The following is a 13,147-nucleotide window of genomic DNA, read 5'->3' as shown; positions in this document are numbered from 1 at the left end:
GACCACATGTCACCGATACAAACTACAATTCTCCTACACACTCTCACCTCGGATACACTCCACCCCATGTTACCTCCAATCAGTAGTTACTTTAGTTGTAGTATTGGTTTTATCGTTATACTTTCCTATCTACTCTTCTGGTGGGCAGGGCACATAGCAGCGACTTAAAATGTCCCTGCATTTCGCTGCTACGACTCGCGCCATTCTTTTGTATGCTTTTACTTTGTTATCCCTCGCTTACATTGTCGTAGTTCTTGTATGAACTGGACTGCTGAAGTTACATGAAATGCTACAGTGCCTATTCAGGACTCTTGTACACCATTTGGATATGATGTTTAAAAATTAATAAATACTTTTTTTTTTTAAATAGTCTGAAAGGAACGATGCATTAAACATGTGTGGCAATTGCCTGGTAGTACTGTTCCAGCTTTCTTCAAGAAAATGTCAAAAACGTTGTTGTATTTTGACAGGTTAGGGGTACAATAGTGAATGAAGCAACGTTCGTGCAGGTGACAGTGGTGTTACGTGCACAAGGTTCAAACAAGCAAGTAGCATCCAAGTACGCACAGATTTTAAAAATAATTAAATGTGTTCTTTGAATAACACCGATTAATAAAGTTCCAAGAAGTAACTTGGTTTGTGGTATGTGCTGCAACCTTGGCTAACATATTTGGTACAGATGGATGTGTCCAACACAGCTCCAGGCAGGCCACATTGGGCCCATGTTTTTATGATAACTACAAACACTACAATGTTAATCTAAATATAATATAAAAGCTTATTTAGCCAGGAGAATCGATGCGGCTTCAAACTCTTGCAAAGAGATTTTCTCTATTGTGAGAGAATTCACCTCATCTTGGTCTAACGCCTCGGACCAAAAACCATCTGGCACCTGGGCCACGGACCTTGCTGATTTTTTTACGAGCAAGATCCTACGCATTCAGGAGTCATTCCTGGCACCAGTGTCTGCCGGCCAGACTGAATCTGACATCACCATACTGCCACAGGCCGGGCCAGGGGCGACGTTGAGTGTGTTTCCCTCCATCTCTGCTCCGGACTCCCTGGCTCTTATGGGCAATTTAAAATCGGGTTCTCCTCTTGACCCATGCCCTGCCAAATTTTTGGCGAAAGTGGCGGAGGTGATCAACCCGTTGGCTAATCCGCTTTTAAATCTTTCGCTGAGGCTTGGTGTGGTCCCGCAGTCCTGGAAGCAGGCGATGGTGATTCCATTGCTTAAAAAATCTGGTTTGGATCCGAAGGCCCCGGTTAATTATAGGCCTATCTCTTTGCTGCCGGCCCTTACGAAGATTCTGGAAAAGCACGTCCAAGGCGTGCTTTCCAACTTTCTTGAATCTAATGGGATCCTGCACGCCACCCAATCGGGCTTTCGTCCCCATCACAGTACTGAGACTGCGCTCCTGGAGGTCTCGGAAACCATTAAAGGGGTTCTGGACTCCGGGGGCAAAGTCATGCTGGTGATGTTAGATCTGTCGGCGGCATTCGACACCGTTCCCCATGTTGGTCTTCTCGCTAGTCTAGCCGGCCGCCGGCAGTCGATCTGGGCCCCGCCGGACTCCGCCGTGATGCCGCCTCTGGGAGTCGGGGTCCCTCAGGGCTCTATTTTAAGCCCGACCCTCTTTAACATCATTATGACCCCATTGGCGGCGTTGGTGGAGTCGCATGGTGCCCAGATCGTATCCTATGCGGACGACACCCAGCTCCTCTTCTCTTGTAAGAGAGGAGGCGACTTTGATGGGGAGAGCATTCGGGATTGCCTTGGGGCTGTTTTTCATTGGTTCCATCTAAACAGCCTTAAGTGCAATTCCGACAAGTCCGAAGTACTTTTCTTTGGGTGTGATACAGAACCAGACTGGCAGACCTGGTGGCCACGGGATATGTTCCCTCCGTCCTGTTCCTCTCAGGTTGCTAAGAATCTGGGGGTGAAGATGGATAACAGGCTTACCTTGAAATCCCAGATCCTGGGGGTGTCGGGCATTTGCTTTGGCATCCTCAGGATGCTGCGGAGGTTTCTTCCTCTGTTATCCGTGGAACACAGGACGCTGACTGTCCAGGCTCTGATCGGGTCCAGGTTGGATTATTCCAACGCTCTCTACCTGGGCCTCCCGGAGTACTTGTTGCAGCGGCTTCAAGTGGTACAGAATGCCGCTGCAAGGGCAATTTTTGGCCTTAGCAGGCGATCCAGGGCCTCGGGCCTGCTGGCAACTTTACACTGGCTTCCTATTCGCAAGAGGATCGCTTTTAAGGCGCTGACCTTGGCCTATAAAGCTCTTCATAAGGAGGGAGCCAAGTACCTCCAAAAGAGACTGGTTTTTTACCATCCAACCAGGTCTCTGAGGTCGGAAGCCCTGCATTTTGCTGTTGTCCCCCGGGTAAAGAAAGCGCGCCTCGGAGGCCGCTCGTTTGGATTGCTGGCTTCTCAGCTGTGGAACTCTTTACCACTGGCCCTGCGGGGAGCCAGCAGCCTATTAGCTTTTAGGAAAGGCCTTAAAACTTGGTTGTTTACTCAGTAGCTGGTTCTTCGTGAATCTCTGGCCCATTCTTCTGTTAGTTTTAGTCGGTGTTATGTTTTTTATGTTGCAGTATTATCTCTTTCTCCATTAAAGCGCCGGGACACTCTTTTTGAGTAGCCGTGCGCTATAGAAATGAATAAATAACATAACATAACATAACATAATTCCGTTACAAGGTCAGAGGTTGTCCTATAAAATCTGAAATAGATCAAACACTCCAGGGACTATATGGAATTTGTTTACTGTATATCAAACACAACCATTATGGTTATCATTCATTAGCTAGGTATATGTCACATGAATTATTTAACAACTAAACTTCTTCTCAGAAGAAATGTCTGGGCAATTGTGACAGAAAAAGCGCAAAATATTGGAATCTGTGTATATGTCTGAATTTGTGATGCAGGGTTTGTTCAGTCTGTGTATAGATTGCTTCTGATCAGGAGAGACTGCACTTGTGTACTGCCCATAGAGAGCTTCTGTTGAATTGTGACGATGCTCTTACGAGACAAGCATGTGGGGTTAGCCATGGGCATATATTGGCTTGGTTTGCCTTACTATATGGTAGTTCTGCCTTGGCCTTTGGGGCTGTATATCTTCATATGAGGCCATGCTTTGCATATTATGATTGTGGCTAGGCATACCATTGTTGTGATTAGGAAATGATGGTTATAGGTGGATATGAGAGGATGTGCCTGAGCGTTTGAAGCAATACTTAGGAACATGATGTCCTATGATGGCTGTTCCTATGGTCGATGAAGTTTCTTTTTCCTGGCTTTATTGGACTGTGCCCTGGCATATTATGAAAACAGCCTCTGATTACTAAAATAAAATTCACATGTATCTACTTCAGTATCCCTTTTCTTATGCTCACTTATTGCAGATCTTTTAACTTCATTTACTTTGCTTCCAGTAATGCCAAGAGCCAAAGATAATCTTCTGTGATGTCAACAGGGGCAAAGTTAATTTGATGTCAGTTCCTGTCATGTCATCTGCCGGGGTGAAAAGGGCACGTGATGTTACTGTCCCTACCCAAGCATATATGTGAATCAACATCCATAGAGGAAGGGAAGGGAGTTTTCCCAGGGCTGTGTTTTGGTTCCCCAGTCCAGCTCGCCGGTTTCTTTGGTTTTTCACAGGAAGAGTGCAGGTAGATACTCAGCAGGAACATATTTCTCATCCTGCACAGTGAGGAACTCAAAGTAATGAATATTTGTGCTGTATCCAGCACTACCAGGGGCCTAACAACATACGACCTTAGTGGTAATTGCAATAAGTTGATTATAGTGGCTGGCTCCTGACAATGTGTGAAAGCAAGTTCTTCAGCAGGAGAACTAGTGTGTGGCAACTGCCAGCTAAACTGCAGTGCCAGGAGGACACTGCAGCGAAGCACTACACACAGACTACCTTGCTGGTAAAGCAGCTTCAAGTGCACTGCCAGCGCCCAGGCAATATCGCTACTTTAATGGAATTAGCATAAAGGTAGGTATAGCGCCCACTGCCTCATCACTGTGCTTTTAAAAGTAACAATTTTGGGTTTCGTTTTTTTTTTTTGGCCCTCTGAGCAACTCTACTTCCTCTTGACAGATATAAAAAATACAAAACTAAATTGGAAATTCTGCCGACATTTTAGAACATCCCTCGGAACACCTGCAGAGAAGCATACTGCTTCGCCACTGACGTATTTCTATGCTGTCAGCGTAGAGTGCCATTCATCTATAAATACGTACTTGACAATGCTTAGTTTTTTTTTAATAAATAAAGTAGCAACCCTTATTTGGTAGTTCGTGAATTGCCGCCCCCTGAGATTCGTTGCAGAGTGGCTTGAGGAATGAACCAGCGCTCTGGGCGGGTGGAAGACTGGCATTGAATCACATTGCAAAAAACACACAGGAAAGCCTATACACACAAACAAAAAGAATCAATGCATGTGCAGCACGGTTAGGGTATGGACGAGTTAAAGCTGCAAAGAGGAACTAAATGAAGAAAGTCAATTTTTTTCTGATGCATTTGAAGAGAATGTGCGTGAAACCTGGCTTCTTGTTCTTGGAAAAGTGTTATTTAACTTAAATGTCCGAGAGTTCAAATCCATCCATAAGAAAGACTGAATGATGATTCCACTTTTAGTGTGAAAGAATGTCTTCATATGCTTGCCAGCTTTGTGAAAAGTCCTCACCGCAACGAGACACGCTGTGAATGCACGGTCCCACCACCTCCGAACACACACAGGCTGCTCTGTCCTTCAGACACAGATCCTGGGACAATAACGATGGCGCCGGCAGATTTCTTAAAATAACACGGCGCCTGCTTTGCGCGTCGTGTGTGCAGCGGGGGAAGGGGAGCATATTTAAGTGACAGCACAGCTTGGGGCGCTTTACATGTATAAAAAAAATACTTTAAGGTAAATACAGCGAGCCGCATACATAGAAAGCCTCGCTCGCCATGAAACTGAAAGCGACCATAGACAAACGGTAAACGAGCAGCAACGCTCGCAAGATATGCAGGCAGGGTGGGCGGGGCCTAATGCCGACAGGGCGGACACCAACCCTGCTTCCACAGGCCCCGGACACAGAATCAACGACAATAGATCTCGCCGAGGCGATGCAGCGCATGCACTGCATTCGCAGGCAAGACCTAAAAACTGCAGAAAATGAACTAAGAGGTCAAAACATAGCCTTAGTATAAGGAAAGACAAATTGAGACATATTTCCTGGATGACTTGTAAAAAAAAAAAACTTGAAACCCTGGATAAATCACTGGTTCTCGCTTAAATGTGTGCGATCTTAAGCAAATACTCTATTTTATCAAAAAAAATTCTTTATTATCACGTATGAAACCACTTTCAAATATGTAAGTTCACACTACCAGTTATACAAAACTATCAATTTTTATAAATACTTCTCAGTGAAGTGCTATAATGTGCTTTATTCATGTAAAAACTTCCACATGTTAGAGAAATACACTTTTTTGAATTTTGATGAGACAACCATATTTTACGAGATGTTTGTTGTAGGATTTATAGAGCAGATATAGTCAGAGCTCGGATGGTGCATGGGCTGTAAGATCCATGCAAGACCCTTGGCTAAGCTCTGGCTCTGCTCTCACTGTTAATTTGTTAACTCACCCATCTCTTTGTATAACAGAGACCAGTATAAATATAAAGCTGCATAACATTACAGAGTAAGCGAATTTGCTCATTAAGTAGAGTTATTTACAAAGTAAATCTACTTTCTGTGGGCAAGGAAAAAGTTGTGGGAGGAAAGGGTACAATTCCTAGCGCTACGCTTATAATAAGACAGATTTGCGTAGGAGTACTTGGCAGATCACTTAGTGCTGGAAAATATTACATAGCATAAGGCAAATATTCAAAGGTGCGCAGTGTACTGCAGAAAACTGTTTATTCCTCAACCGATCTATTTTCTATTATAAAGCAGTTTCACTAAGCACTATATAAAGGACAGCCGTGCTGTACAGTAAAGCCTAATACGAGCAAGATGCTCTAATATTAGATTAGAGAAACAAGTTATATTATAGTACCAACAGACTTACTTTGTATACTGGAAGGCTTAAGCACTCTGATGTGTTGTATCACAGAGCGTAGCGTGTGTACTCCAAGAATATAGTTGTGTACACAAGCATAATCCTCATCTTACAGCCCACGAATTGTAAACAACTCAAACAGCGAACTGCTTTCACTATGCAGGTAAGCAAAAATGGCAGACCCACGGTTCGCTGTGGCCTTAAATATATCTATGTACTTCCATATATAAAACAGTTATGGCCCACAATAATACTTAAACCACAATTTACAGCGGTTACCATAAATTGTAACTTATACCTATTAAATTCATGTAAGAAATATCTGCTATGAGGGTTGTCCATCACCAGTACTGTACAGCAAAACATAACCAAATTAAAAGGCATGGAATAATTGAACAGATCTGTCACAAATTACACGACGATTGTGGAGGACTTTAATATAGTTCACTCACTGCAGGTCCCAAATCGTTACATAATCGGACCACTTCCATACAACTCACGTAGACACTCATATGGGATGATAAAAAAAAATAACAAAAGTCCATCCAAACAGATCTCTCCACTTCTCTTTTTCTCCAACCATGTCAGCTCAGGACCACAACTATACACAAAATCTCAGATTGGACAACCGAACGCTGTAACAAGATAAGCACAGAAATATCATAAAGTGACCCGTAGAGCTGTTCTAAACTACTAGCAAACTGAAACCATAAAACTGCCCATCTGTCTTTTACACTTCATCATCCAACAGACTGCTACGTGCTGCATCCCAGGACATGATAACCGCACAAAGACAGCATCCTTCCAACCACACACGCTATATGATGTAGCATGCTACTCGTAGTAGGCAAGCGTTTCAGCCCCCTACATAGCTATATAAAGAGCTACAGAACCATAAACATGGCTGTTTCTTAACTCGATCCAATTTTAAGATAGGCAAATAAGGGGATGAAAAGACCTAATTGATATTTCTTCCGAGCTCCCAGGTTCAGCGCAGGGACACCAATGAGGTGTAACCATGCGCTTTGCAAATTACTAAAAATAAATATATTTATATATGCAGTAATACAATACAATACTCAGCACTGTATTGAATACAACAGCTCACAGCTAACATCCATAAGTGAAAGCTTTTTAGCTCCTGCATACAGCATGAATAAGTCTGGTTATTAAAAGCTGCTACCAAGAACTCCCCCTTCGTATTTCCGAGGCAACGGTTGCCATAAAATTAAATTCACTCTCCAACTACTTTAATTACACCTCTAATGGCTGTATGGAATTCCCTTGAAGGTTAATCTCAACCGTATTTACAACTTCCAAGGTTTCGACTTTCAAAACCAGAGAAAGAAACAAGAGAAAAAACACAAGAAAAAAAAAGGAGCACAAGCACTTCAATAGCGTCACAGCAACTTGGTCCTCAGAACACCGAGAGGAGATGTTAAAAAGTAGGATGATGACAGAGCAGTCTATCACCCTAGAACCGAGCTACTACCACATATAATTATAGACAGCCACGGCTTAAGGCCATTCCTGGATACACTACGGCACTGAGAGTCAAAGAAGATATTAAAAACACAATGTATCATAAGCTGTGTGACAGCACGTGCCGATCTCGAAATGTTACGACTCACATGCGCATATCTCGTGAAATTTGGATTCGAACACGCTGTAGTAGCTCAAGTATGATGTCTGACACCCAGAAGATAACCACCCCTAGTTCCTGTTTGCAACACACAGGTACTCGGCGCTGTACAGCGTACTGTAAAGGGAGCCGTTTATTCAGCGCAGTAAAGTTAATCTAAGATTAAACTTTATATAATTAATCATGTTAAAGATACTACTGGTAGCACTGCACTGTGTAGCAAGAATCTCAGGAACCCCCTTGTACCCAACATTATACACTTCGCCGAGAGAATTACATATTCAGCACTGTTCAGTTTACAAGCAATCTAGTCAGCGTTGAATGGAGTAATGCATAGCACAACGTTTTGCAGAGAATAGCAAATGTAGGTTCAAACTAGAATTGCACACTTCCTGTAGTAAAGTATAATGTACCGCATGTATCTAGTGCCATACAGCATAATACAACGTAACGCACATGTAGGCAGGGCTACAGAGCACAAAGACAACCAAACTCATCCGGCTCTGAAATCCCTTAAAGAAACAGACAAACACTCAGCACTGTGGGGGTGTTAACGAAGATGGGTCATGGTCTCACAAATGTACACCGTATTAGCGCGATGCCCATATGTATTGTGTGGTATAGCTGTGTACTAAATCATCGTCAACGTATTGAGAACAGAGTTTTATGACGCATGTTTGTGGCTCACATTGTACAATGTATTACAAAGTACAGCATGTGAATTAGAGTTCAGTCCTTTTCCTTTATACTGTACATCATCTTACAGGCAGCATCGTGAACTGTGTTTTATACAACGTAGTATACTATGCGGATCACAACACGTGTACTAAGCATGTGTACTTGCCACATAATGTGTATTACTGGGCAGATCCCTAGTACTCATCATTATTGGTGCTTAAAACTGAAATGTATTATCGTAGTCGCTAACTATCCGAGAGTAGCATGCGGCGGGGCACTAAACAATGCAGTCTATGTACTAGGCAAGGTGCACTGTTTCAGATCACGGCCTGTGTACTCACAACATGTTAAAAATGTAGGCCAGGCATTTAGAGATGTAGCGTTTGTGTGTTATACAGCATATACGTAATAAAGCAATTGAACTATTTACGGTGCAGTCAGTATCTTTATTTAGTACTGTACATACAGTTATGGTAGTGAAGTCAAGTGACATTCTCTGAACCAGACTTTAAAGTCGTAAGTAATTCTCGACAGAATAGATGCCTTTATTATTTTGTAAACCAATATTAAACATCTTTAGAGCAAAAAGAAAAACAATACACAACTTTCAGGATTGTCCTAAGCGAAAGTAAAAGCAAGGTAAACCACCATAAAGTTAGGAACATATAACAGGGCATCTACTATTGTCCACACTGGAAATGGAACAGGCAGATACAGGCTGACACGAAAATAGTAAGAAGACTATCAGTAAGCCAAGAGACGCAGAATTTATAGATATTAAACGTGTTTTATTCTCCATTGTACCAGATATGAAATGAAAAGGAAATGCTATTAAAAGACCATTAGAAAAGGAAGCCCAGGTGTCAGAAAGATTAACGATTAAACAGTTTCCAAATCTGCTAAATTAAAACAGAGAAGTAGCAGAAAATGCTAAAGAATCTCACGGAGCATAAGGCACCCAAAATGTCTGCATAACTTAGCCTTTACAAACTATACAGCGCACACACGAGGGAAACTGGGCCCCTATTTGAATCCTTCCTTTGATACGATAATATATACACATTCAAAGACGTTTTATAACCAATTAAGATTTGGCTAAGTGGAACCTGTGCACCCTACATAGATGTACCGCAATAGCAGTGTATTCACAACTGTACAGTTACAAAGTACAACACGTTCGCAGACCATGCACTCTGTGTATATTAAGTTAGAGTACATCGCATATACTCTGCATCAGAGGGTTAAACTCTTCCAGTTCCATAAGTGAAAAGCTCATTCAGTTCAGGATTTTTCTTTGCACTCAAACTTCTCATGATTTTGTAACATGGTCAATAAGACTATAAACTTCAAAGTACAAAGAAAAAACTAGGACTAGATAATACACACGGAACTGGTAAACTTGAGAGCTTTTTACTTTACAGAGCAAGCCCATGTATGTACTCAGCGAAGAAAATGTATACAGACGTCCATCTTCGGTACTGCCAACTGCATTAATGTGCATTACATACACAAACTGCTATATAACGTATAATACACCATTGCAATGTTGAGTGCGCCATTTAAGACAATGGACCATTAGGCTGGTATAAACCTTCTGCTCCAAGAAGCCACTGTTAGTCTGTTTCTACCCTTTTAACTTAGAGCATTCTGCCCCCATTAGATGGAACGTTTTAACAACCTTATAGCCATTCTGCCTGGGGCAATGCCAGCTGTTAAAGGTGATCGCTCTCGTTGTAGGCCCGATATGCACGCACATAGGTTTTAACAACTGGAACAGCTAAAAGCGAGCTACCTACGAGCACCATATCAGTGTTAAAGTCTCGCACAGAGTGCTGTCAATGTATCCAGTGATGTATCACTGGGCATATCTCCTATGCTGAACGCTGTGCGTATGTTATAAGAATAAAGCCCTTTTACCAAGCACTTTGAGGCATAACTGATTCAATGTAATCAGAACTGCTCCGTTTATTACACTACAAATCAGCCATTGGACTCAAAAGTTCAAACGCTATTTTACAGGGTACGAACACAGCCCTGGAATGGACACACCACTACAGTATCAGTACTTTGACAGCTGGTTCCTATCAACAGCTGCCGGCTCTAACAGCGGGAAGCTCAGATGATGTGATCACTTCGGAGAGAGGGAAAGAGGTAAGAAGTTTCAGTTCAATCTTCTTTGCTCCCATCCTTCTCCCCAGGTCAATGCTAATTATCCCTGTTTCATTCCCCGACATCCATCCACCCACCCACCATGAACGACAGTGCCATTTCTTTCGTCCCCGTACTGACCGTGCCCCCATCTTTGATGATGATTTTCTTCGCCAGCATGACGCTGCGGTTGCCGCGCTTCTTCTTCTTGCCCTGGGTCATTGTACCATCCTCCGCCCCACCCCCCTAGCCGCCACCCGCAGCTCATTCACTCGTCGCCGCCATCTTGAACCCGGAGTCCCAGCACCGACCGACGTCAACTAGCAGCGTCAGGCAAACTTGCTGCTGTTGTGGCCACGTGACCCTGGCGAGGAAGTGACGCGTGCTGCATTCTGACGGGCCGGCGCCTTTGGCGATGTGCGCTTTGGAAACAGGTCTTTCCCGGCTGTGTGCTGCAGTCTCGTCCTGGCTTGAATGAAGGCGGCAAAGAAATAAACGTGACAATCACAAATCAGCCTCTCTCGACTTAGGGCCAGCTGAATAAAAGCGCGCCTAGGAATGGGAGCCTTTGTACTACATTTTACACCACTCCAAGATTTGCTCCAGAAGGAGGGAGGGCTTAAATAGTAGAAGTGAGTGACTTCAACTAGGGGGATAATTTAGCTTTCTTACTCAGACTTTACGTCCACAAGCATGTATTTTTCGCATAAAGTATATTTATTTGTAGTGTAGCATTTGTATTTCTCGTACGTACCCTCCCACGCCCCCATTCGTATAGTTATTTATAATCCTATTTTTTAGACCTGCCATCCTTGTGGTGGTCCACACCCCCCTTCCGAACTTTTTGCCTTCAGTCCACCTGTTTTTGCAGACTTCATTTTTCCTGGCCTTTGGACTCTGAGCACTTTACCACAGCAGTGGCGGAACGAAACTTGAGGGGCCCCCTGCCGGATACGTGGAAGGGGCCCCCTCCGGACTCAATCAGGAGCTCTCCAGCCAGGGTATTGTGCTGATGGGGCCCTTGGAGTCCCCCCCATACACACCGCGGGTGCTACAGGTGCCTATATTACGCCACTGGCTGGTGCTCCTGCTGCCTTGTCCTTTAGGGTCGCTACTGCTTGGTCTCTGCCCTTGGAGCCAGACATGGCCTCATTCCAGTTGCCCCTGCTTACCTCGTCTCTTCTTGTGACACTATACTTCCAGCAGGAGCCCAGGCATTTCTAAATGCTTCTGCTGGCACAATGCAGGCCCTTCACTGCTGTTTTCTTACACTCTAAGCTACAGCTGATTTGGACGGAGAGGCCATGTAGGAAGCTAGCTCTGTATATACTATACCAAAGTGAGTTATAGTGTACATAGAGTCCAGTGGAACCCCCAAGGTAGGCAGAGGTAAAGTTAGATAGCACCTTATTCTCTATTTGTGGTAGTGTGGTCGAGCAGTAAGGGTTTATCAGAGGACAGTGTTAAGCATTTGTTGTACACATCCAGTCAGCATGTGATTTCACGCACTCAAAGGATGAACTTAAGATCAATTGTTTTGTTTAAAAATATTCATAATGCCCTGGTCTTAACTTTCAAGCCAGGGTCCTTCGGACTAAATAATTGTGAGCCCAAATCTGCTATGGCAATGCCCCCCTTTGTATTAACTAATAATAGAATGAGGGTGAAATGGCCCCACCTGGCAGGGTCACCTCCACAGCTTGCAAAAATCTACCAAACTGTAATACCCTTTATATCCCAGATGGCCGCTGCAACCGGACATCTACAGGTATTGGAAACACATAAACAACTAGTTACAGTGCTGGTAGATGTCTTTTACCCTGTAGGCAGAGCCAAGAGGTGTGTGCCGAAAACCCACCCCTGGTATAATGGTGCCTGCAGGAAATCAAAAAAGGAGCTTCTTGCAGCAATTAAATCAAAAAATAAATTGAATATCAGGGCCGCTAGGCAGGTATATAAGAAGGAATTGTCTAGGGGCAGGATGGAATGGGAAGAAGAGAGATGGGAAAAATTGAGGGACGCCCTAGTGTCAAAGGACGCTAAACTTTTTTGGGCATTGGTAAATTCCGCCACGAGAGATAGTGGGGAATCGTTTCTACCAAATATTGCTTCCTCAGTGTGGGAGACACACTTCACCGCATTGTATACTTCCCCTTCGGCTGTCATATCTGAACATCCGAACAGGGATATGACTATGCAATTAGATGACCTTCTCTGTACTCCGCTGGACCTAGACCTCCCGCACGAGTGCCGACTGCGGGGGGCCTCGGACTGTGGAGGTCAGACAGGTCACCTGGATACCAGGGTGAGGCTGGCTCCTGAAAGCGTCGAGAGCATTTCAATTAAGGAAGTTGAATCGGCAATCGCTAGACAGCCTCCTAATAAAGCACCAGGCCTCGATAAGGTGCCAGGAGATCTTTTTCGCTCCCAACCCAAAATCTGGGCACCGTACCTAGCCGTATTGTTTAATGCAGTTTTGTTAGGAGCCAAACTGCCAGATACCTGGGCCGGGGCTGAGATTGTTCCCATTTTTAAAAAGGGCTGCCCCTTGGTTCCCTCAAACTATCGGCCGATAAGCCTTCTGGACACTACCCAGAAACTCATGGGA

The 13,147-nt window shown here is 43.9% G+C and overlaps 1 protein-coding gene across 1 annotated transcript in view; it reads right to left on the bottom strand.

The window, feature by feature from the left end:
* The window catches only part of SLC71A1 (solute carrier family 71 member 1), a 332,367-nt gene extending 321,453 nt beyond the window's left edge, over positions 1-10,914 (bottom strand). The window contains exon 1 of the mRNA XM_085601886.1: positions 10,681-10,914. Within this exon, the coding sequence (XP_085458012.1) occupies positions 10,681-10,761 (81 nt within the window). The 5' untranslated portion in view covers positions 10,762-10,914. The remainder of the gene's footprint in view (positions 1-10,680) is intronic.
* Positions 10,915-13,147: the final 2,233 nt, after the last annotated feature.

The sequence above is a fragment of the Triturus cristatus genome, chromosome 4_2, assembly GCF_964204655.1.
Source record: "Triturus cristatus chromosome 4_2, aTriCri1.1, whole genome shotgun sequence".
Lineage (NCBI taxonomy): Eukaryota > Metazoa > Chordata > Amphibia > Caudata > Salamandridae > Triturus > Triturus cristatus.
This window is presented reverse-complemented; position numbering and strand designations above follow the sequence as displayed.